Raw genomic sequence first — 22,771 nt, forward strand, 5'->3', positions numbered from 1 at the left:
AAATCAAGTTGAAAAAGATCATGGCATCAAACATCACAATCGGACCCCCAAAAATATATACCAAGGATGGAAAGAAATATGATCCTCCAACAAACCAGTTCCTCATGGGAACATGGCATGTAACTCATTCCAGTCTTCCCTTATGGAAGGACAAGCGCAATGTCAACATCACCTACAAGGAGATTGAATCATCAGGAGGAAATCAAATCGACGATCTTGTGAAGTACCAAGCGATTGGCTCCGATAAAATCAAATCAGTCCACGGTGTGGATACGGCCGACTCGAGAAACCCAGGGGCCTGGAACTGGCGAGGCAAAGGCTGGTTGAAGATTGCAAGCTCGCATTGGGAATGTCTGGGGTTTGGCCATGCGGATGAAAGTAATGATTGGGTTGTCACCTACTTCGCGAAGACACTATTTACACCAGCTGGACTCGATATTTACTCGCGAGATAAGCAAGGACTTTCGCAGAATACTGTGGATGAGATCCTTCAAGCTCTTAAGGGGCTTGAAGTGAAAGAAATCACCGTGCTTGTCGAGAGTATCTTCCAAATTCAGCAGGAGTAGAGGAGCGACAAGATACAACTTTCTGAGACCGAAAGAATACGAATACTCCGCGCTGTCAACGAACATTCGATCTCCATGAAGGTACCGCACAGCCTTTGCGGCCAACCTTTTGGATACACAGCAACCTCCAGCTTCACCACTTACACCAGTATCGAAACATACCTTATAGCGGGAAATAACCTAGGGCCATGTATGAAAGGAAGCCATTCGAGGTTGTTCCAACCTTACTGGGTATCTTGAGTCGATCACCACGTTGCAGGATCGTGGTTTTTGAATCCATTCATAGAAAATGAGCCGGGGAAATAGCATCTACTTGTATCTTCCTTTTTTTTCTTAACATCAGAGAAGCTTTTGAGAGGACAGAACAGAACTGGCCAGGTTCAGCCCTCGTGAGACGCACAGCCAAAGTTTCAACTCACTGCGACAAATGTTTTCTAGGTCTCTAGATTTTACTATGAACTATAAGTAGTGCAGTGCATTTATATCATTTCAATGACAATGATCAAGTACTGGCACTACAGCTACATCAGGCTGGGCAATAGTATAATATTAAAGGGTACATGGATTGTCAAGATCTGAGTACAAAATCAAATGAGAAATCCCCTAGACTGCAAAGGACTACCAAGATTGAAATATAACCCTCGATAGACATTCAAACGTAAAAGTATAACCGAAGATTGAAGAGTATAGACGAGGTAAGTCTTGCAATAAACATTGAAGACAATAACATTTCATCCATATCAAATCAATCAGGAGAATACCAAAAGTCCGCCTGAACATCAACGAATTCTGCAATGGCAGAAAAGCAGAGAGGAGAGAAGATGATGATGCTCGCCATATCAGAATTTCTAGTCAAATTGCTCCCCCATATCCCCGATCGACGAGACTGATAAATCAGTCCTGAATCAGTCCAAGAGTATTAGGGGAGATGGGGGACAGTAACACCAACGGCGAATCGAAAACATTAAATGGAAGCGACTTGCCCCCATATACACTGAAAAAAGAGAAAGAGAAAAGAAAAAAAAAGACAAAACTTAACAGGCAAGAATATGCAAATGCTGATATTGTCGTATCTCCTGCTATTCAAACAGGGTTTCTTTTGAAGGTCATTCTTCGTATGCGTCCCGCGTCACCAAGCGGCGTGAGGGTCGTTGATCCGCCTCCAAAGGGGAACACAGAAAATAACAAGCCATGGAGATTTGCAAACGGGCGCCCGCAGATATGAGAAGATTGAAGAAAATAAGATGAATGAAGAAAAAGAAAAGAAAAAAAATAGTATAATAAAAAAGAGTCCAGAGTTTTACTCGGCGGGGAAAACTGTGGCGAGTGCTGGGCTGCCCCAAAAATAACGTCTAAACTTGGCTAGATCAGCGAAACAATGGATTTGTCTGGTCTTTTTTTTTGTTTGTCATCTCGTCATCCCTCATCGAATCGTAAGCCGGTAATTTTGCAGAACAAGGGCCTCGTGATACAATGTGTGTCGTATTCGTTTCGCGGCAAATCAGGTCGGATGCTGGCAAGAAAATAAGGGGAAGCGGAACGGGGGGGGGAGGAAATGGAACTAGTCGACCATCGTCGAATTTTTTTTGTCATGTCGCTTGCCAGCATTGGAAGGGTGAAAGTAGAAGGATTGTGCTAGCGTCTGGTGGTTCAGTTTTCGTGGTTTTTTCTTGGGTTGATATATATCTTTGTGCGCGCTGTATGTTTCTCTCTACTCCACGATGATCTCGACACCGGAGTTGGCTCGTAGTTCGTCACTGCCGCGAGTCTGGTGTCCGTTTTGGCGGCGGAATCCGGTGCCCTTCTCGGGGGTCGGGCCACGCGGTTGGCGAACCGGCAGGCGCTCTTGCTGGGAATTGTCAAATCCAACTCCCATTCCACGGTTGCTACCAATCGCACCTGCGGCTGAGGGTTGGCTGTCCCCCTCCCAAGAGAACATACCGCGCAGTCGTCGAGGACTCGAATTCGGGCCACCAATGCCTGTACCAAGAGACAAACCACCCAGGCTGTTAACCAACAGGTTATCATCACGCTGCATACCGAGAGAGGAACCGGAAGGGGCGGATGTGAGTGTTGGAGTGTTAGAGTTGGCGGTTGTCGCACCCTCATATTGCATGCGAGCTCCGTTGGACTGCAGAGCGGCCGGGAAGCTGGCAGAGGAAGGGACCGGGGATGGGGTATAGGATCGCAGGTCGGCGAACGACTTGGCGGCGCGCAGGTTTTGCGTGTTGGCAAAGTTATTGGGCGAATCCATCACACCCAAAAAGTTCGAGCTTTGTCCACCACGGAGAGTGTTGAAACCACCAGGGCCACCTTCGTTACGAGCCTCGCTAAAGTCAGTGGTAGCGGCACGGTTGAGGCCTCGACGTGAACCATCGGGCTGACCGGCAGGGGGGATCGAAGACATGGGTGGGCTCACGTTGGTGCCGGGAGCCACCTTGAAAACCTGCACCTGACGCTGATCTCCACTACCGCGGGAGGCATGAGCCAGGCCCATGTTGTGCGCCAGAGTGTGAACCGTGCGTCGCTGAGACGGGGTAAGGTTGGGGGGGGAAGATAACGGAATCCCGAGCGGTGTCCTCCTTGAACAACAAAAGTTGGGAATAATAGGAGAGGGTCTGGCTATCGTTCAAATCCACCTCGACTTGGTCTTCACGATCAGGGACCGGGGTTCCACGATAACCAAGGGGTGTCATATTCGACTTACCAAGCTTCTGTCCCCGCTGAGAGACGGGCGAGGGGGATGTGGCGGGAATGTGGGAAGTCAGAGAAGACATGGAACTCTGAGTTTGCAGAGTCGAGGCCATAGGCCGATGTTGCTCCTCCAACTGACCACGACGCTCACGCTTCTCCCGTTCAATCCGCTCACGCTCCTGCAGGGGAAGCATCTTCTTGTATTCGACCCGCAACTTTCGGCCTTGCAGCTCAAAGTGGTTCAGCATATCAATGACTGTGGCAGTCTCCTCGGCGGAAGTGAAGTTGGCGAAGGCGAGGCCACGGAAGACACCGTTGTCAAAGTGGTAGTTGAAGGCGTAGGGCAGTGGCAAGTTCAGTTCGGTCATCAACTGCACCAACTGTTCCTTCTTCACGGCGAATGGGATATTCTTGATGACAATGGCGGTCGGAATGAGTTCGTCATCGCCTTCGGACGACGCGGATGCCTCCGGGCGCATCGCAGTGCTCTGCACAGGACCGGGGCCCAAGTTGGAGAAGGCGCCAGGAACACCAGGTTGTTGATCAAGCCAAGTCTGTTTCCGAGAGAATTCCATTGAATTAGCCAGATAATTCTTGTAGTTGCGTGTTAAAAGGGGGGATAGTCGTCAAAATCGAATGGATGGAGTGGATAATGATTTCTGATTTTCTGTTGGGGGAGCGACCATCCGACGCCAACAAGAGAGAAAAAAAAAGGGGGGGAGACGAGAGAGAGAGATAGAGAGAAATAACACAACACAACACAACACTAGATGCGAGAGTATCCTTACCGTTGGGAGAGCAGTGCGTCCACGAGCGGAAGGTTTCAGACTAGCAGAAGCAGAACGAATACCTCCTAGCGACTGGGCGTTGGCGAAGCCGTTGGGGTTCCATGTCTGGGAACCGGACAGATCATAGGCATAAGAAGAGTTGTTTTGGATGGAAGGGTTTAACCGCTCGAGGCGAGAGGTATCGTAACGAGCCATCTGATCCTCATACAAGTTGACAGGCATGGGTCCGTAAGCATCAAACTGGCGTGAATGCTGTCGATGAAGAGGTTGTTGGTGCCGCTGGGAACCAGGGGAACGCGCGGCGGGATCGTGATACATGTCGGGATGCTGATAACTCATCGGGAAAGGATTCCTTGAGGACCCGAAGAATGTGGGTTACCACAACACACGCACACACACAAACAACAGAGAGAGGGAGAGAAAGGTGGAGGGAGAGAGAGAGAGGGAGAAAAAAAGAGGATCGAGACTCGAACGAGTAGCGAACTACTCGGACATGAGAGAAGTTGGCGAAGGAAGAGGGGGAAAAATGTCGGAGAAAAAAAAAGGTCTCTCGAGGGGGGGGAAGAGAGAGAGAAGAGTGAGAGAAAGCAAAAAAGGAAAATCGCTCACGAGGATGCAGTGGCGTTAAGAAAAAGGAAGGGTCCGACTCATAAGTGGAGTCGGGGCAAAAGAAAAAAGAAAAAAAAAAGGCAAAAGATACGAAGATGTCGAAGGACAAACTCGTAGAAAAAAAAAAGAAAAGAGGAAACTTTTCTTTCTATAGGAAAATGGAAGAAGAAAAGAAGCGTGGAGGAGAGAATGTGGAAGGAGAAGAGCGGGGGAAACGAGGATTTTGAGGATCCACCGGCAGAACCAACAGCAGCAGCAGTTGTAGTATACGCAGTGTAGAGTAGAGTATAAAGTTGGGAAAAGAATGAGAGAAGAGAAGAGAGAGAGGATAATGATACTATATATTATGTAGAGTTTATAAAAGAATAAATGGTAAATAAAATACAAATAATGAAATAATAAATATTCAGCGTCCCACCTCTCGGACTATTCAGTCCCGCCAGACTAGACTACCCCTGAGTAGGGAGAATTACAGTATATAGTAGTACTCTGAATAGCCAGCTATTGCTAGTATAATCTGTAGTATTCAGTATATCCAGTGATGGAAATAATATTCAAATAGATTTATAGTGATAGAAGTATAGTATTGAGAATCCTATACAGATATAACAGTGTATACAGTTGAGTATACTCAACTGTTGTAAATCGTATCACATATACTTACGATAGAGTATTTATACTCGACGGAGGATACTCGGTAGTTATCCCTAGAGGCATAGGTAGGCTGAATGATTCTCTTTTACTATTAAGAACAAGAGTATACATAGGTTAGTACATAGTACAATCTCCCGTTTCTGTATATGGATATACCTAGTACTCTATCTCAATATTCAACTATACCTATACTTGGTATTCTCCTATACCGTGTACATAGTATTCAGTCCTAGCACACTATCATACTATGATACTACTACCAAACCAGTATAATTCAATAGTGATCCTTGCAACACTCTCTTTTATTATTTTCGTCTTTTCATTCTCTTTTCATTTTATTCCATTCTCTCATCTACTGTACTACTACGGAGTATGTACAGTCCACTCACAATGAAACTCCCGATTTTCGCCCCTGGCTCCACGATCCGCGCATCCCCCCGTTTCTAGCGTCTGCGCCGACGCACCTGCGTTGGTCCCAATTCCAACTAGAATCTCACTAGACTCGACTCGAAACTCTCTCGAAGCCCAGTAGAAGCCGGTGGCAACGTCAGATCCCCTCCGGCCTTGCCCTCAGTGGGGTGCTCATCCTCGAGGGTCTTCCTTTTAGGGCCCCTCCTTCTGTCCCCTCTTGTGCCAAATGACTGGCTGTGAACCCCGTTCAACTGCCACCTTCGGCGTATTCTGACTGACGCTAATTTAGTCCCGTGAGGATGGAGAAGCTAAGAAGATACCGGAGCTGCCTACTGTTCTTCCGAACTCTTCTCCCCCTTTTCTGTTGGTCTTGATCTTGTTGTACGCTCCTTCTTTGCTTCTTCGGGACTGTGGCTATGTTGATACCGAGGAGGACGGAGTACTGTAATGTATACAACTAAGACCACATCAAGTTTACTTTATCGTACATATGACCGTATCTATGATCTTCATTGACTCCTGCAAACTCTTAAGAAGTACTGTGCAGCTCTAGTAACGCCCCTTTTTGACGGTCGATCTCTCTCTCCCCCGTACTCCGTACTTAGCATGAGGAAGCACGGAGTACACGTTGGCCGGACAGAAAAGTGGAGGCATAGTGGGTTGTTTGAACCCAGGACCAAGTCGATGGGCCCCTTGATGCTCCGAGAACTTGCGACAGGACTAACTAGCTAATAGCCTCATGGTCTAGTGACTAGAGCAAGCCATTGGCGTTTCGGGACATGGTCCGGAGATGCCGGCCGATGTGATTAATTTGGGATCTGGTCGGAATAGGAGGACATTCTAAACAAGGACACGGAGTAAGAGATGCATTCAATTATGAGCTTGAACTACTACGTGCTGTGACTGCTAATGACGACAAAATACTGTACATAACTACTGCAGTGTACTCTGTACTGTTGTAGGGTTATGTACAGGCCCACAGGTGATCGGTGGCGAAGGTGAAAAGGGGTGTGAAGATATCACCAGAGTTGGGTGGATAAAACCCTTTGAAGAGGATGAACTAGCTGGAATGGTTTATGATCCGCCTGGAGTTCCGAGTGTAGAATGATGCTAATTACATTCCATCCTCCTCACTAAGTAACTACTAATGACTACAACATACTGTAGTAGTACAGTACATATGCGAACTAGTTAGCAGTATTTAGTCTAACCAAGTGTCGTGCATAAGCGCCGTTGCTACGACCACTGCAAAATGAGGATATTTATAAGTCTACATATACTCGTACAAAGCCCTTCTACTTCTATTCTTGGTTACAAACTGTCTGGTTCTTAATTAGTAGAGTCAATTCTAGATCATCATGTCATTGTATACCTATACTCCGTACGGTACCTGGTACTAGTTACTGTACATAGTGATACCATGTATGTAGTGATTCAGGAACTAAGTTTCAAATAGACTTCAGTCCAGAAAATCACCAATAAAGTGGAAGCTGTCAAGTTTCAAATATTCCATTCTACGAAGGATCTACCAATGACAGCCAGAGAGTTCTGGGAGAGTCCGCATGCGGCCTAATCGTGGGGTTACACTGGATATACACTACTACAGTACTATGTACTACAGTTCATACTACTGGATGAGTATGTTCAACTTGTAGAGAATGAGAGGAGGAGAGGAGGAGAGTATTGAATTAGGTATACTTATTATATACTCTCAGTACTCTTTTATAATTATATACTATACATAGTATGTAGAATTGCACATTGACTTGAAAGAGGTCGGAGTGCGACGGGCGTGCGTGGCTCGCACGTGGGGCGATCCAAAAGAAAAGGAAAACGAAGAGATTTGATGGAACGAATTGGTGTACAATCATTGGGTTGAAGATGGAGTGGACGCGTCAAGTATCGTCGATCAACTGTGATCTTTTATAACGTTCCCTTCTCCCACTTTCATTTGACTGCATGTACATACTACACCTTCACTCGTGATGATGCGGCGGTCCAAGGGGGTGCGAGTTTCCGTCGCAATCGCATTTCTACTCCTTTTGGTCCTGTTCAATCGCCATGTCGCTTCCATTGAGTCAAGACAGACCCCAGTCAAGAATACTCCTCTTCCTGATTTTGTTATCGAAGAGGGCAACGGTCGCATTGAGCTGGTCTCAGGCGACCGACATCCTCGAGCTATGAAAAATAATGCCCATTCTGCTGTATCTTCGTCGAGTCCATCCATCGTCATCGCCCAGTCGCGCATTGTTCCGTCGCCCACGTCGCAGGGTTGGTTGGAACCGACCAACCCGGTATCGGCACCGGCACCTCCAACTAAGTTTGCGCCTCAACAGATCCCCGTTCGTGTTCCGGGATTAGACTTTTGGAATGATGATGATGATGAAGAATATATGAATGACTATACAATGTCCGAAAATGATGGGATATTTGGTCAGCGACACAGGAATAAACTGAATCATCCGGACGAGTCATCTCCGCCGAAGCCCACGGTCACGCCAAAATCCGATCGCATTGTAGTTTTAGGGCGCATGTCATATGAAGATTCTTCGTGGTTAGAAGAGGAACTACCTGAGTGAGTTGGCATAAAAGGAAAAAAAAAAAGACACTGAACAATTGCTGACCGTATATTTACTTATCATCATGATAGTTGGCAACACGCAGTTTATGTGGTCGACGAACCCGATGCCGATTATACAGTCCAGCAAAATAAAGGCAAAGAGAGCAACGTCTATCTCCAATATATCACCGACCATTACCCCAATTTTCCCGATTACCTAGTCTTCCTACATGCTCATCGATGGAGCTACCATGTCGAATTTCCCGAACAAGATAACGCCTTAACAGTTCAACGGCTCCAACTCGATTATGTGAAAAAGAACGGATATGCCAATTTGCGCTGTAATTGGGAACCGGGCTGTCCCGCGGAAGTTCAACCGTTTCGACAGTTAGCGGGTCGAACTACGGAGATTGCATTTGCAGGCGCGTGGATGCGCATCTTCAATAATACCGATGTACCTGAGATTGTTGCTGTGCCGTGTTGTGCTCAGTTTGCGGTCACGCGGGAACAGATCCTGGCAAGACCCCTCAGTCAGTATCTTGCTTTTCATCGCTGGTTGTTGGAGACTGAGCTAGATGATGATACGAGTGGTCGTGTATTCGAGTATTTGTGGCATATTATCTTTGGGCAGGATCCTATCTCGTAAGTTGCTTTTTTGACAGCGCCTCTGCTATCTTAGGTTTCGGACCGAGTTTATGCTGACGGTTACAGTTGTCCCTCGAAGGAGCAGTGCTATATGGATGTGTTTGGCTTGGAATGGGACCCTTCATATGACCTTCCAGATACATCTTGGGTCGATGAATCATTCTGGGACAACTTTGATGGGGATATGTACGACTTTGAGCAGGAACATACTTATGACAATGATTACATCGACAGGGGGAACCGGGGCATGAATGAGAAAGCCGCTGACGATGCAAGCATTGGCGATATAAGGGCAAATGATACGAGGACAGATGATGGTCATTGAGCATTGAATGATGTATACATTATGTACAGATACTGACTCTGCACCCGGCGTGCGAGAGGTTACCATTAGATACCCGCATATCTCAGTTCAATAGATTGTGCTTCACACTGGAAGTCATCCGCGAGTTTTAACCTCTCGTATTGAGTGAGAGATTGAGACGTATATTGACTTGATTAGGGCAAGCCCCTCCAAGTGAATTTCTCCTAGTAATCTAGTGGGGTATCATTGTCATTCTTCCTTGTAGTCCAGTTGCCACTTTTATCATCAGTTGTCTATAATAACTTGGATTTTCTGAGGAATAGAGTGAAGAAGAGAACGAAGTGGTGCATCCATGGATCTAGACTCCACAGATGGAACCAGTCTGTGCAGTCTATAGTCTACTCTATAGTCTACTAGATTTTAGTTTGCATAAGTATTCTGTTGCAACAGGATATCTCAATTGACACTGATTATAAACATGAAACAATCAAACAAATTGCATAATTAAGGAAAGTCGTTGACCCGGTCATGATCGCACATCGCTTCTTGTATCTTCATATACACCTCCAAGATCACTCTGGCTAGCTATCTCGACACTGCAGGTCAAGTCTAGAGCCAGGCCAAGGGCATCAGACCAGCAAGAGCAGCCATACTGATGGCACCAGGGGCATTCATACCAGCAGCTGCGTTGGTTGGAGTAGCGGAGGCCGCATCTTGAGACGCATCGTTGCTGCTGCTGGCATCGGTGCTAGCATTGCTTGTACCTCCGCTGGTGTTGCTACCACCGCTACCAGAGCCAGTAGCACTACTAGTGGATGAAGCACCAGTAGTAGTGGAAGATGCTCCCGAGCCAGCAGTGGTGGTAGTCAAGCCAGTTGCAGTAGCAGCCGCAGCGTTATAAGTAGTAGTGCTGAAGTTGCACGAGCGAACGATCTCCAGCGCTTCTAGATGAACATTAACGTGAGGTTCACCTATCAAGTATATCATCAAACATACCATTGTCATCGTCATCGTCATCGTCATCGTCATCGTCATCGTCATCGTCGTCAGTGTCATTGTCACGATCATATTTCTCGATGCATGCTGCGCATAGAGGAACCTGGGTCTTTGCCCGGTCCCAATTGCAGATACACTGCATCTCGGCATAATCATCATCATCATGCTGATGATCACAGCGCTCAGCAGTGCCCACGACAGAGCCACAAGCTGCCCAGCAGCGGCTAGGAACATCATCGTGGTCTATCTTTGATGCCACAGCGACATTTCCGGCGAGTAGAAGGCCACTCAGTGCGAGAAGGTGTTGGGTACGCATGTTGATGATTCGGGAATTGAGATAGTTTTATAGGACTGGATGTAGTTGATTTGTTTGAAGTGAAGTAATCCTCGACGGATATCACAGCATACTTATAGATTCTTCTCGTCACTGCCCAGCTTGAAGTCTGTTTCTATTAATGAACAACCGAGAATTGAACCCTGCCGATCGTTTGCCGATATTTCTTCTCAAAGTACCTGTTAGTACTATATCCTTTACCCGTAGGCATTCTCATTTCTTGTCGGCTCCGTCCGAGAAGCGATGTATGAGAAGTCTCAGCCCCCACGGTGTGCAGATTATTGTTGCTAATTACTACAGTCTACTATGCAAGCGAAGCCTATGAGCAGTGCTGCTCTGCTGATCACTAGGGCAAGCCACCAATGTCACAGCTGCAAAAGCAGCTGCCTACTTTTCATTGAAAGAGCCAAGAAACGGGTAGCAGAGATCTTTTTGTTGTCGTGAAGATCGAAGTTGTGCTATGTAGTTACAACTTTCTCTCTCTTTCGTTCATTTCTTCTACAATTTTTATAGGTGGACTTTCGCAGTTTTTCACAAATACAATTAGACCATCTCAAATGACTTTAAGTCTACCTGTTGAATTCAGAATCTCTTTTATTGATTTACTGAGTACAAGATTGAGTGAATAGTTCAATCATTGTAACCCTCCGCCAAGCTCCAAGAGTGCTAAGCCACGCTGGTGGGGCCGCTCGCTCGCTCGCAGCTCGGCACTTGCAGCTTTTCCACTCGTTTAGCTCTCCTTGGGTTGTAATGGACCCGAGAGGACGTGGGGAAGACATTAAACATCGGAGATCTGTGATGTCGGGCTTTTCAGTATGATTCAAGTTCCGACCTCCACCCAATACAGACTGGTCCTGTGCATACTATACCACTAACCGGTAATGGTCTGCCGCAATCCGCACCAATCCGATCCACTTCCGCGGCTTGGTTTATATAAATAGCAGATCGAGCAGGGGAGCTCTAGGCTTCCACATTATTAAGTACGACTATAGGTGCAATAGAGATGGTTAGGGTATAAACAATCGCAGCGGTGGTGAATGCTCAGTGGTTGCTTCAATCAAGGGTTCCAACGAGACGCCAATTGGAAACTAGATCGTCAGAGCCAAGGGTGATGATAATATCATCTCAAACATGCAATGCTATCATCTCGGTCTATACTAAGAAAACTCGGCGTGGTAGTAGATACAATACATAGTACTATCATAAGACCTGATTCTGGCATCAAACGATGCAATTGACGTAGTGCAAGATCTTAGTAAGAGAATGACCCCGCAACAACCAGGTCTTATTATAGAATTACTTAGTACATAGTAGACGTGAACATCACCATATCATCCCACTTGACTTCCATTATGGCTCGGGCTGCGAGTAAAATGTGGGAAAACTACTGCCTACGACCCAGCCTCCACTCTTCACCCTCTCTCATCCCAGTCTTCCTTTACGGCACCGCCTGGAAGAAAGATCGAACAGCCGAGCTGGTCTACACCGCGGTCCAGAACGGCTTTCGTGCGATTGATACAGCTGCTCAGCCACGACATTATCAAGAAGATTTGGTTGGCGATGGCATCCGAAAGGCAATTGCAGATGGCCTTGTTCGTCGCGAGGATATCTATGTATGTATTCATCCGGACGTGAACGGATAACTATTGCAACTGACATCAACCCCTAGCTACAAACTAAATTTAGTCCGATTGGGGCCCAGGACCCGAACAATATGCCCTATGACCCTAGCTTGTCGGTAACAGAGCAAGTTCATGCCTCGATCAAGTCATCTCTGCACAATCTTCGACCCACGAAAGATACTACCAGTGTGTCTGACTCGTATATCGATACGCTGGTGATTCACTCGCCCCTACGAACGATTGATATGACTCTTGAGGTATGGCAGGCCCTTGAAACCTATGTACCTCATCAGATTCGCAATCTCGGCATTTCGAATTGCTCTTTGCCCATCCTGGCCGAGCTTAATGCATCGTCTGCGACGAAGGTGAAGCCAGCAGTGGTCCAAAATCGATTCTACGAAGACACGGATTTCGATGTCCCTCTGCGGAAATTCTGCCGAGAAAATGATATAATTTATCAGAGCTTCTGGACATTGACTGCTAATCCACGTCTGGTCCGTTCCAAGCCTGTGCAACAACTAGCCAACCAGGCCAAGATTAGCCCTGCGGCAGCATTATACACACTCGTGATAAGTCTGGGCAACACAACGGTATTGAATGGTACGAAGAATGAAGAGCGTATGAGGGAGGACCTCGCTGCCCCGCAAGAGGTGCAAAAGTTTACACGGGCCAATTCTGCAGCATGGCAAGAATTGATGGCGGGGTTTCGGCAATTGATTGGCGATTCTGCTTGATCTTGGGAATAGGTAGTAGTTAATACTTTCAATGTATTATACCTAACGAGCGGATTCAAATCTGGTAAGGATGCGGGATTTATCTATTGGGCAGAATTTATTCTTTTCCCCCCAAAATTCTCTATCAAAAAAGGAAAAAATGACAGTTCAATGCAATTGAAGAACACCACGTCCTAGATGGCATGTAGAGTCGCGATATGATATAAGTACCAGTACTTATAAATACATTGTATTAGCATACTGATGGAAGTACTGGTACTTCCACCGTGCCGTCACATGCTGACTCATCCCCGCTCGATGACCTCAGGTTCGCCAAGCGAGCGCAGCGCAAGATTTCGTGCCTCTACGCTCCCTCGATCGTCCTCAGTTGCGGTGTGAATTCACATCCGCCGACACTTTCTTCGGCTCAAATCGTGAGTCACTTATTCAGGCCTCATTACGGCAATTCTTGAATGCCGGTTTCTTTCAGCGTTCGCTGATTGTGGTTCATCGCCAAAAGCCTGCTCGACTCGCTGCAGTCAGCCCCAGGGCCCTTTGAGAGCAACCTTCGATTTTTCACGTTCACTCGGATCCATCCTCGCCCATCTTCATACTCATTGGACGATTTCCTGCAACGGTGTTGGTGTCATCTACAGAGTCGGCCGGTTTTTCACCCGATTCCCGCTCGCTCTCCACCTCAACTTTTTTTTAACGTGACCCAAAACGCTCGACGCAATATTGAACAGTTGAGTCGCTGTCCAGAGGTGTCATCTCTATATACGCAATTCCGATAATCATTCTATTCTATTCACTGCGCTTGTCGTACTTCCTCCATCTTGATCGCCTACCCACTCCACTCTTACTCGGCATATACCTACCACCCACCACCGATCGGCACCTTTCAAATCGATAATGAGCTCCCCAGGAATGACTCGAAAGAGGCCGGCCCCTGGAACAGCCCCTGCTGCTCACGCGCAGATGGGCACCATTCCGAACTACGCCAACCCCGGTTCTCAGCTTTCTAACGACCAGTTCTTGCAATGGGGCCAGAATCCTTCGGCAAATGCGATCAATACATCCTCTCTTAACGATTCGTCGGCGTACACCCAGCAAGCATATCAAGCACCCCAGGACATTCCCGCAGTCACCTCGAACCAACTCACTCGCCGACAGCAGCCAAGCCAGCAGCTAGTGAGTCGAAACCGCGGATATGAGCAAGCACCCACGGTATACCCAGATCACAACGCGACGGTTGGCCCGGGAGAATCAGGCGCTTGGGGTGAATCTTTGGAAGAACTTTATCAACGTGCTCAGGTCGCCAAAAGGGATTCGCAGGCTAAGAGGAAGCAAATACCACCTTTCGTACAGAAGCTCAGCAGGTATGTTCACTAGAAAAAGAACTTCTCTTGCGAAGAAAATATGCTAACCAAGTACGCGCAGCTTTCTGGACGAGTCGAAAAATACAGAATTAATCCGATGGTCCGATGATGGGAACTCCTTCATCGTCTTGGATGAGGATGAGTTCGCAAGGACCCTGATTCCTGAGCTCTTCAAACATAACAATTATGCATCTTTCGTTCGTCAGTTGAATATGTATGGATTTCACAAGAAAGTTGGACTGTCCGACAACTCGATGCGTGCGAGCGAGCGAAAGAATAAGAGTCCCAGCGAATATGCAAACCCTTATTTCAAGCGCGGTCATCCGGACTTGCTTTGGCTGATATCCAAGCCGAAAAATGCAGCGGGTCACTCGAGTAAGACGAGCAAGGGCGGTACACGCGTGAAGACGGAGGATGCCGATGAGAATGATATGGACGACTTTGCCGAAGAGGGCGGGTCTGTATCTCGCGACGAACGTGGACGGCCCAACCAGTTATCCCTTCGCACGGATAGTTCCATGCCCCAAGACCAATTGGCAGGTGTTTACAGAGAGCTTCAAGCTATTCGTCAGCAACAGTCAATAATTTCAGGAACTATCAGCAGACTGCGAAAGGAGCATGAACAGCTTTACACTCAAGCTGCTAATTTCCAGGAGCAGCATACTCGCCACGAAAACTCAATCAATGCTATTCTGACCTTCCTTGCGACTGTTTACAATCGCAGTCTTCAAGGACAAGATGGGACCCAGAATATTGCCAACTCGTTTGCCGGTGCTATTTCCGCGGACCAAGGGAATATTGTGAATGTAGATGACTTCTCTTTCAATCCTTTAGCAGCCATGGCCAGCCCGACTGGTCAACGAGGAATGAAAAAACAACCACTACTGCTCAAAGCTCCACCCGCTTCGGATGGACAGAATCGAGCCACTACACTTTCACCCGCAGCTACAGCTCAATATGAAACGCGGTCTCGGGGCCATACTCGTCAGCCTAGTGCTAAACAGCATGGTCATGTTGAAGAGGTGCTTGATAACAGCCCTCGACAAGATACTAGCATTCTCCCAGGGCACCAAGGCGAGGATAGTCCTTCTCAGAGGGATATCATGTCGGTGATTCAGAACTCCAATGCTCGGAATGGGGTTCCAACGAACTTTTCTGAATTTCCCAATGTGTTATCCTCTCTCGAAAATGCAGGCGGCAATGTTCCTCTTACGCAAAACCAGCGAGACGACATGCTGCGCCTGATGGGTAACGAGATTAACACTGCCAACCCTGTGGGCTCGAATGCCCACAACAACGCTCTTACGACACCTAATCCACCTCCGATGCCGCCGAATTATTCTGGTCGTCTGGCCAGCACTCGGCAAGAAATCGACAACCTTGTCAAAATGCAAGCCGAGCAAGATCGTTCTGTGCAAAATCTGACCAATCTCCTCCAACCATTAAGCCCCAACGGCACTATCCCTGGACTGGGTGATGGAGATGGTAGCGTGCCGCCCCCACCACTGGATCTGGACCAAATATTCAACAATGATTATTTCACGGATATCAACGACACCGAACACGACAAGAGTCTCAATCTGGAAGACAACGGGCATGAATCAGGAATGGGCACGAACACTCACGACCAACTGGGCAACAACCAGGCCGATGACGGCGATACCAATGACCTGTTTGATTTCGATCACCTCCCCAATGAAGGCGATCTCTTTGACGGGACTAATCAAGGCCAGTCAGGCTACAACTATGGCTTTGACGGTTCTGGTTATGGTGATATCGCGTCTGGACAGAATACGGATTCAGGTCGTGTCATCGAACAGTTAACGGACAGCGAGGCTACTAGTCCTGCGGCGGCAGATGAACACGCGGGCGATAGTACGAATGATGGAGGCAGTGCTAAGCGGCGCAGGAGGGGTTAGTTATTTCCATCACACTGGATCTAGATACCATCTGGGCCGGGCTGGGGTGAAGAAGATCGGGTTGCACTCGAATCGGGTTGAAAAGGAGGAATTTGAAGGAGAAAAGCGAGTCTCAGGAGAAATATCCCAGGCGAATCAAGGCGTTTACTATTTGTTTTATAGGCGGTTGTCTAAGCTATTTGGCGCAACAGGCTGGATTGTAACAATGGATGATGACCATACTATATATCCCCTGACGAATTAATTTTAGAATGGGCGAATTGCTCATTATGTCCATTGTGCCAGCTAAATTGCCCACGTAGTCATACACACACTCCGTAAATCTAATATTCTATGTAGATACATGCTATGTAATCTAATAACTAACTCCAACTATAACACTCATGTATCCTCCGGAATTCCGCCCCAGCCAAGACCGACCCGAAGTTGCTTTCTTGGCCCCGCGGCTTACTCCGCCTCAACTGCAAGCCGACTCTCCTGAATATTTCAGCCCTGGTAATAACAACTTGAATCTCTTTTTATGATCTGGAGGATACTACCCGGGGGACTATTGGCTGGGAATATTTGGATGAAACTCGAGCGATCATGTCATCTGCTCCAAAAGATGATAATATAGGGGGACCAGCAGCGAGCCCCCCTTGCGGCCCCTGCACACAAACAAACTGATAATTGTAAGCGGTGTGAACACACATAACGTGGTGGGTACGTGATATAGGGCTGACACACCTCCAAAGATCATGTTGCGATACTCCCACCATTAGCTCGATCGCTATATCGAGCATTATTTACGGCACCAGAACCACTGCAAAAATGTCAGGCTGAGCTCGCTGTGCTGATCGTTGCGCTTGAGACGGTGGAAACTGTCTCGCTGGTATCGGGCTCTAATGATGTCCATACTTCTATTGAAAAGGAACTACAGGGTTGCGATGAGGCGCTGTTTGCGTTACGGAAATTCCAACGTCAGCATTCTGGCCGTGGAGAATCTGTACCTGATCAAAGCCAGAGCTTTACCGATGAAATACTCAAGGAATTGGTAGAAATTCAAATGAAGCTGGCAGCTTACTCGACTGCTCTGAATACACACAATGCCAATATCATTAGGTATGTTTTATCCTGCTACATATCCATGAATTGAGAAGGCTTTGGTTGACTGACAGTTTAGATCATCGCAAGAACATGTGGAGAGAACGATGAAAGCTTTCGTCGAGGAGCTTCGTGGCGGAAAGCGAGAGAAATCCGTCATTGCCACCAAATCTCTAATGGTGGACGAGAAAGAAGGATGGAAACAACTACGCAAAGAGCTGCAAGATGCAGGAATCAACTCCGAGTGCTTTACTCAGAATTTCGACATGATCTACGCTTCTCTGAAAGAATCCGAGCTTGTTGAAGACCTGCCTAATCTTGAAGATATCCCCTCGGATGTGATTAGTACTCCTCGAGAAGGGTTGTCGGCATATGGATATGACCAGATGAAAGACATGGCTACTAATATGGCATCAGCATGGATGGATCAAATCTCCGAATACGCCTCGTCTCCACGATGGAATTCGATAAGTAAGCAATCTCGTCAGGCCTTGTCGGGGTTGAAGGTACAGCCTTCGCATGTTAGTCATATGTTTTCAAAGGCATTGGGCCACCGGATTGACTTGGTTTCATGCGCGGAAGACGGCGACGTCACTTCGGTGCTGAACCAATTGAAACGAGGAGCGAATATCAATGCTGAATCTGAGGGAGAGACTGCCATGTCCCAGGCTGCAGCGAATGGACATAAAGAGATTGTCCTTCTCCTTTTCGCCAAGGGCGCGGATCTAGAGGCCGTCAATCTTCAGGGGGAGACTGCATTCGTACAGGCTGCGAAGAATGGCCATCGAGATATTGTTGAGATTTTGCTCAGTCATGCTGAGTCTGTCGCAACTGGTCGGCAGGGCGAGGATGCTCTGAAGAAGGCGGCTGAAAATGGGCATCAAGAGATCGTGCAATTGCTTCTGGAACATGGGATCAATGGTGATGTTCTCGATCCCGAGGATCAAAATGATAATACTGCTCTTTCTAGGGCTGCTCGGCAGGGTCATGAGAATATTGTCGTCTTGCTGTTGAATCACGGCGTTCGGATTGATGTTGTCAACTATTGGGGCGAGACGGCATTATATCACGCCGTTGCTTACGGTGACAAGCGAACTATTCATCATCTGCTCAAGTTTGGTGTCGAGGTTGACCCTCGGGCTGAACATCGGGCACGCGAGAATTCGAGACTGTATGGTTGGCTGAAAGCGGAGCAAAAGGCGAGAGAAAAGGGATTACTCAAATCTCCTACTCTTTCGGATCGTCAGAGCTCGGAACGGGGTTCTTGGGATGCAGCTGGTCAGCATGGGTTCACCGGCGTGGCTAGTCTAGAGCAGAAAGTGAAGATGAATCACAGTCTACATGGACGAACTCCCAGCGGATGGGATACAGCTTGGAATCGACCAGCGAAGGGGATGCGTGGCCCACCTTCATAAACGGATGCAAATGAAGAATTACGACGAGAATTGAATCTTTGTACTTTTTTTACGTTTCCCCATTTGTTTATAATTACAACTCTACTGGTACTGGTGTACTAGTAGATATATACGATCGTGCCAGTGCATCGACCGAAGTACAAACCGTGGCAGATCGAGCACTGCAACATGCGTCTATGCACCACCATCATGGAGCATGGTGCTCAGTACCCTTGGGTAGATATGAGTGATATATATCATCAATGGGACAACATCGCTTTCTACGCAACTTGATCAAGACAGTTGTAGTTGACTGACATTCAGTGCTGCTGCGCAAGGAGCCAACGGGTTGTAGCCATGACGAAATCTACGATATTTACAGAACATCCCTGCGTGACGATCCAGATAGTTCAAGATTTATACGGTAGATACGATACATCCTTTGTCAATCGAGGTCTATCAAGATATCGCATGGACGCCATCGCTCTCCTGAGCTGTGTCGCAATCGGCAAATATAGGTTTGAGTGGCGCGTCGGTTTTGTTTTTGTCGCATGGGAAATGTAGTAGAAGATCCATGATAAGAATGCTTTCGATGGTATCCAAGGATGCTGGGGTCGTAACTTTCGTGATGTCGCTATGGAAATTCGGTTTCGATGACCAACGCTGATCAGCGACGGTATAAGATGATGAGTAATTGAAAGATCGATACCTCATGATCAGTAGAAATCGGCGGGGAAAGATTATCTTTCAAAAATATGGCGCATAAAGGGCGAGTGAGAATCAGAATGCAGCCAGCAGCGGAGAAATTACTACTGGCCATCCAGGCGTGAGAATAATCCAAGTGATGATATCGTTCAGTTGTCGCATAGGGGGGAAATGTCAGTTCGGGTAATATGTGGCGCGTAAGGGAAATTTATGATGGTTGCGTTGGTCAAGCAACGGAGAACACCTGCGAGAGGGGAGAGTTTCATCAGCAGACGCATTGAGCCTCGAGCTTACAGGGCTCTAGTCAATGCAAAGATCAAGCTTCCACACCCCCCTTGGTGATGACCGTGACTGGGGCGGAGACTGGCATCTGTATCGGAACTGGTACGGGCAAATGCATTGGACTCCGATCATGTTCTAGCGAGGCCCTAGCATGAAGTCCAAGCTGAAACCGGAGCCGGCGCAAAGTTCGTTCGGAGATGTCGTAGCCGTCTTGTCGTAAGAGCTTTAACATGGCTTTATCGGTCAGCCTATCTTGCACAAAGAGTACCTTTATGCGTGCATGAAGGGTTTCATCTGCTGTTGTTGTTCGGCTTCGTTTCCGGATACCCCACTTGCGAAGGCGGGATTGAATTGTTCGCTCTTTCACTTGAATATTATATCGACTCTCCAAAGTGCGGCTAATGGAGTCGCTACTTATACCGTGTTGAAACAGGGTAATAATCTCGTCCCGGTAGGGTTCGAGGTTGATTTGTTGGCGAGGCATATTGTCGATGAGAATTGAAGAGGGAAATCTGGGGGGGGGGAAGTGGAATTCAGCGAAGACCAAAAAGACGGGGAGGAAAGGCGGTCAAAACTAGGGGCAGCCGAGGTTATTAGGGCTAGCCTCATACAGTAGGGGAGTTTGATAATAGTTAGTCAACTATCTTATTAACTAGTTTTTATATAACTATATGACGATTTGAAAAAATGTTAAACATGGAAATTTGGCTACTATTATGAGTTCTCGTAAAGTAATATAATTTATCGGTTTACCAGGGGTCATTACTCGTTGCAATCCATACAATGGGCTAGCTCCCTGGAAGATATCACTCGACCATACCCAACCAAACTAATGATCGAGCAAGCGCAAGCACACTTGGTCACAGTGATACTCATCACGGATTTTTTCTTTCTTTCTTTATCTGAGTCCGGTGTAATCTGACTATTTCTTATCATCAGCCAAAGCACCAGCGCTAGCCATCTCGGGACCGCCGCGGCGGCGGCGCTTGGCAATGGTGAATCCACCAACGAGGAAGAAGAGAGCTTCCAGACCCAAAATCACGGCCAAAGTCACCATGGCACCAATGACACCGGCAACGGGACGAGAGATACCGCTCGAGCTATCAGTGCTGCTGGTGCTTGCAGAGGTAGATTCAGTCTTATCGGAAGAGGCACACTTGCCATCGGTGTTGCCGCAAATATCGCACCACTGGCTATCCGAGGTGATGGCCACGTTCTTAGTTTTGCTGACAAAATCAGTCCAGGGGATCAAATCCTTGCCTTCGCCAAACATCGAATAAACTCTTGGCTTGGACGAGCTGCTAGCAGTGCCGTTGTGGAAACTGAATCGCACGTTGATATCCTTCTCAGCAGGGAAATCAGTACCGGGAGCATCGGTCACCAACTCAAGCACGAAGGTTGAAGCGTAATCGACCACGCCAGTGAAGTTGACGGAGGCCTTGGGCATGTCCATAATACCGAACCACGAAAAGAAAGTTCCATAAGAGCCGAACTGAACACCCAATTTGAATTTGCCCTTGGAGGCGACAGTCTGGTTCAAAGAGGACAGAATCTCGCCAGCCAGGACCTTGCCGTCAATAGCTCTAACACCAGTAGGCTCAGAAGAGTTATAGGCCAGGTTGAATTGTTGGTTGTTGGCCAAGGACTGCAGCTGAATCCATTGAGCATCGGTGACATTGGGCTTGGTCGAGTTGTGGATACGGCCAACATTCAAGTAGTCAAAGATGGTGTAAGCATTCTTGAAGGACATATCCTTCTTGGAAAAGGCTCCACTGAGAACGGGGGAGAGCGACTGGTAGAAGTCCTTAGTAGAGGCCTCCATCTCCAAATACTCCTTGGAGGTATAGTAAGAACTGCTGCTGACAGTGGCCTTGGTGCAGCCACTAGAGCCCTGTAACCAGGAGGAGCTCTCACTATCTGCGTTTTGTTCAGTAGCACTGAGAGTGATGATCTGATAACCATCCAGCGGGGCCTCCACAGTCGAGCCATTGGCTAGATGATTGACGGCCTGGGAGGTGGGGGGGATAGACACCCTGCAAAAATCCGGTGGCCGAGTTCTGCAGTACGCCATCATCGGGAGCAGAAGCACTAATCTGCTTGGCGACGACCTTAGGGTTGCTAATACCCTCAATGTGAAGGTCCGAGCTGTTGACAATGTATCGGCTATTATAGTACGAACCAGAATTGAAGACTTCTCGATAGCCGAGAGTAGTCAATTCGGTATTACCGAAAACCTTTGGAGTACGATCACCATGGCGAGAGTAGATATAAGCACCAAGTACTCGCTCTGCGTCCACAACAGGCGCGGCGAGTGAGGCGACAAGAAAGCCGGATTGGAGCGAAGTGCGCATTTTGGAAAATACAGCGAGACACTTAGCGGGGTAACACAGAGAAGAAAAGACAGAAAGAAAAAGATGCCCCGATGAGGGTCTAGGTCGATTCTTATGGAATGCAACATCTCTGCAGTCTGCACCATGGCAGACGGTAGAATTGTCCAGCGGATGAGCATTGCATGCTGATCCGCGGAGGTGGTTGGATGATTTTTGGTTGACCCGCGGGTGCCAGAAGGTGTTTGAGGGGAAAGACAGCGGAGTCTGCCGATGCGCAGACACAATGACTGGATGGACAATCTCTCTTTGGACCCTAAAAGGGCCCTAAAGGGTTTTTTAGGGCGACTCTAGAGAACAATTAGGTTAAAACTAGGAGAGATTTGGGACCAACGACTAACCCGACTGGTTATCCGGAGGCTACTGCAGCCAAGCATTGTAAGTCCGAGGACATACAATTAGCTAATTAAAACCGCGGAAATCCCGGTGGAGGCAATAAACACAAGCGATAAGAACGAGGGAATCTAAACAAGAGTGGGGGGGGGGGAGAGATGTGGAGAGAAGAGGAGGTTAAAGACAGGAAGGTTTTGCCGTAGTTCAACAATGCGCATAGGATCACGCCGATGAGCTCGTCGGTGTTTATTTTCACTGTCGGTTTCGGTATGCATATGCTTCTTTTTTAAATATATATATATATTGTCCTCTATCGGTATTCATTCTATGTACGCACTAATACGTACATTCTGGATGAATCAGTGCTTACAGCGTGTTTAGTATTTAAAGATG

The 22,771-nt window shown here is 47.5% G+C and overlaps 9 protein-coding genes across 9 annotated transcripts; 5 read left to right on the forward strand and 4 right to left on the reverse strand.

The window, feature by feature from the left end:
- Positions 1 to 20: 20 nt before the first annotated feature.
- On the forward strand, positions 21 to 566 carry N7469_011036 (uncharacterized protein; the record flags this gene model as incomplete). Its single annotated transcript, XM_056649941.1, has 1 exon — positions 21 to 566. One exon carries the CDS (start codon positions 21 to 23, stop codon positions 564 to 566), a length of 546 nt encoding a protein of 181 aa, XP_056497072.1.
- A 1,711-nt stretch (positions 567 to 2,277) lies between these two features.
- On the reverse strand, positions 2,278 to 4,366 carry N7469_011037 (uncharacterized protein; the record flags this gene model as incomplete). The annotated part of the gene is made up of 3 exons (XM_056649942.1): positions 2,278 to 3,188; positions 3,274 to 3,814; positions 4,049 to 4,366. 3 exons carry the CDS (start codon positions 4,364 to 4,366, stop codon positions 2,278 to 2,280), a joined length of 1,770 nt encoding a protein of 589 aa, XP_056497073.1.
- Positions 4,367 to 7,710: 3,344 nt separating this feature from the next.
- Positions 7,711 to 9,252, forward strand: N7469_011038 (DUF3431 domain-containing protein; the record flags this gene model as incomplete). The annotated part of the gene is made up of 3 exons (XM_056649943.1): positions 7,711 to 8,297; positions 8,373 to 8,924; positions 8,994 to 9,252. 3 exons carry the CDS (start codon positions 7,711 to 7,713, stop codon positions 9,250 to 9,252), a joined length of 1,398 nt encoding a protein of 465 aa, XP_056497074.1.
- Positions 9,253 to 9,840: 588 nt separating this feature from the next.
- Positions 9,841 to 10,543, reverse strand: N7469_011039 (putative GPI anchored protein; the record flags this gene model as incomplete). The annotated part of the gene is made up of 2 exons (XM_056649944.1): positions 9,841 to 10,175; positions 10,228 to 10,543. The coding sequence occupies 2 exons, from the start codon at positions 10,541 to 10,543 to the stop codon at positions 9,841 to 9,843; spliced, it is 651 nt and encodes a 216-aa protein (XP_056497075.1).
- A 1,370-nt stretch (positions 10,544 to 11,913) lies between these two features.
- N7469_011040 (putative aldo-keto reductase (AKR)) lies at positions 11,914 to 12,917 on the forward strand (the record flags this gene model as incomplete). Its single annotated transcript, XM_056649945.1, has 2 exons — positions 11,914 to 12,174; positions 12,231 to 12,917. 2 exons carry the CDS (start codon positions 11,914 to 11,916, stop codon positions 12,915 to 12,917), a joined length of 948 nt encoding a protein of 315 aa, XP_056497076.1.
- Positions 12,918 to 13,808: 891 nt separating this feature from the next.
- On the forward strand, positions 13,809 to 16,194 carry N7469_011041 (uncharacterized protein; the record flags this gene model as incomplete). The annotated part of the gene is made up of 2 exons (XM_056649946.1): positions 13,809 to 14,275; positions 14,337 to 16,194. 2 exons carry the CDS (start codon positions 13,809 to 13,811, stop codon positions 16,192 to 16,194), a joined length of 2,325 nt encoding a protein of 774 aa, XP_056497077.1.
- A 383-nt stretch (positions 16,195 to 16,577) lies between these two features.
- On the forward strand, positions 16,578 to 18,692 carry N7469_011042 (ankyrin repeat domain-containing protein; the record flags this gene model as incomplete). Its single annotated transcript, XM_056649947.1, has 3 exons — positions 16,578 to 16,689; positions 16,956 to 17,295; positions 17,357 to 18,692. 3 exons carry the CDS (start codon positions 16,578 to 16,580, stop codon positions 18,690 to 18,692), a joined length of 1,788 nt encoding a protein of 595 aa, XP_056497078.1.
- Positions 18,693 to 19,692: 1,000 nt separating this feature from the next.
- Positions 19,693 to 20,142, reverse strand: N7469_011043 (Clr5 domain-containing protein; the record flags this gene model as incomplete). Its single annotated transcript, XM_056649948.1, has 1 exon — positions 19,693 to 20,142. One exon carries the CDS (start codon positions 20,140 to 20,142, stop codon positions 19,693 to 19,695), a length of 450 nt encoding a protein of 149 aa, XP_056497079.1.
- A 438-nt stretch (positions 20,143 to 20,580) lies between these two features.
- On the reverse strand, positions 20,581 to 22,009 carry N7469_011044 (Histidine phosphatase superfamily clade-2; the record flags this gene model as incomplete). The annotated part of the gene is made up of 2 exons (XM_056649949.1): positions 20,581 to 21,666; positions 21,689 to 22,009. 2 exons carry the CDS (start codon positions 22,007 to 22,009, stop codon positions 20,581 to 20,583), a joined length of 1,407 nt encoding a protein of 468 aa, XP_056497080.1.
- Positions 22,010 to 22,771: the final 762 nt, after the last annotated feature.

Source organism: Penicillium citrinum (genome assembly GCF_028827155.1).
Source record: "Penicillium citrinum strain IBT 23319 chromosome Unknown utg000009l:1.0-4274883.0:1.0-4276374.0, whole genome shotgun sequence".
NCBI lineage: Eukaryota > Fungi > Ascomycota > Eurotiomycetes > Eurotiales > Aspergillaceae > Penicillium > Penicillium citrinum.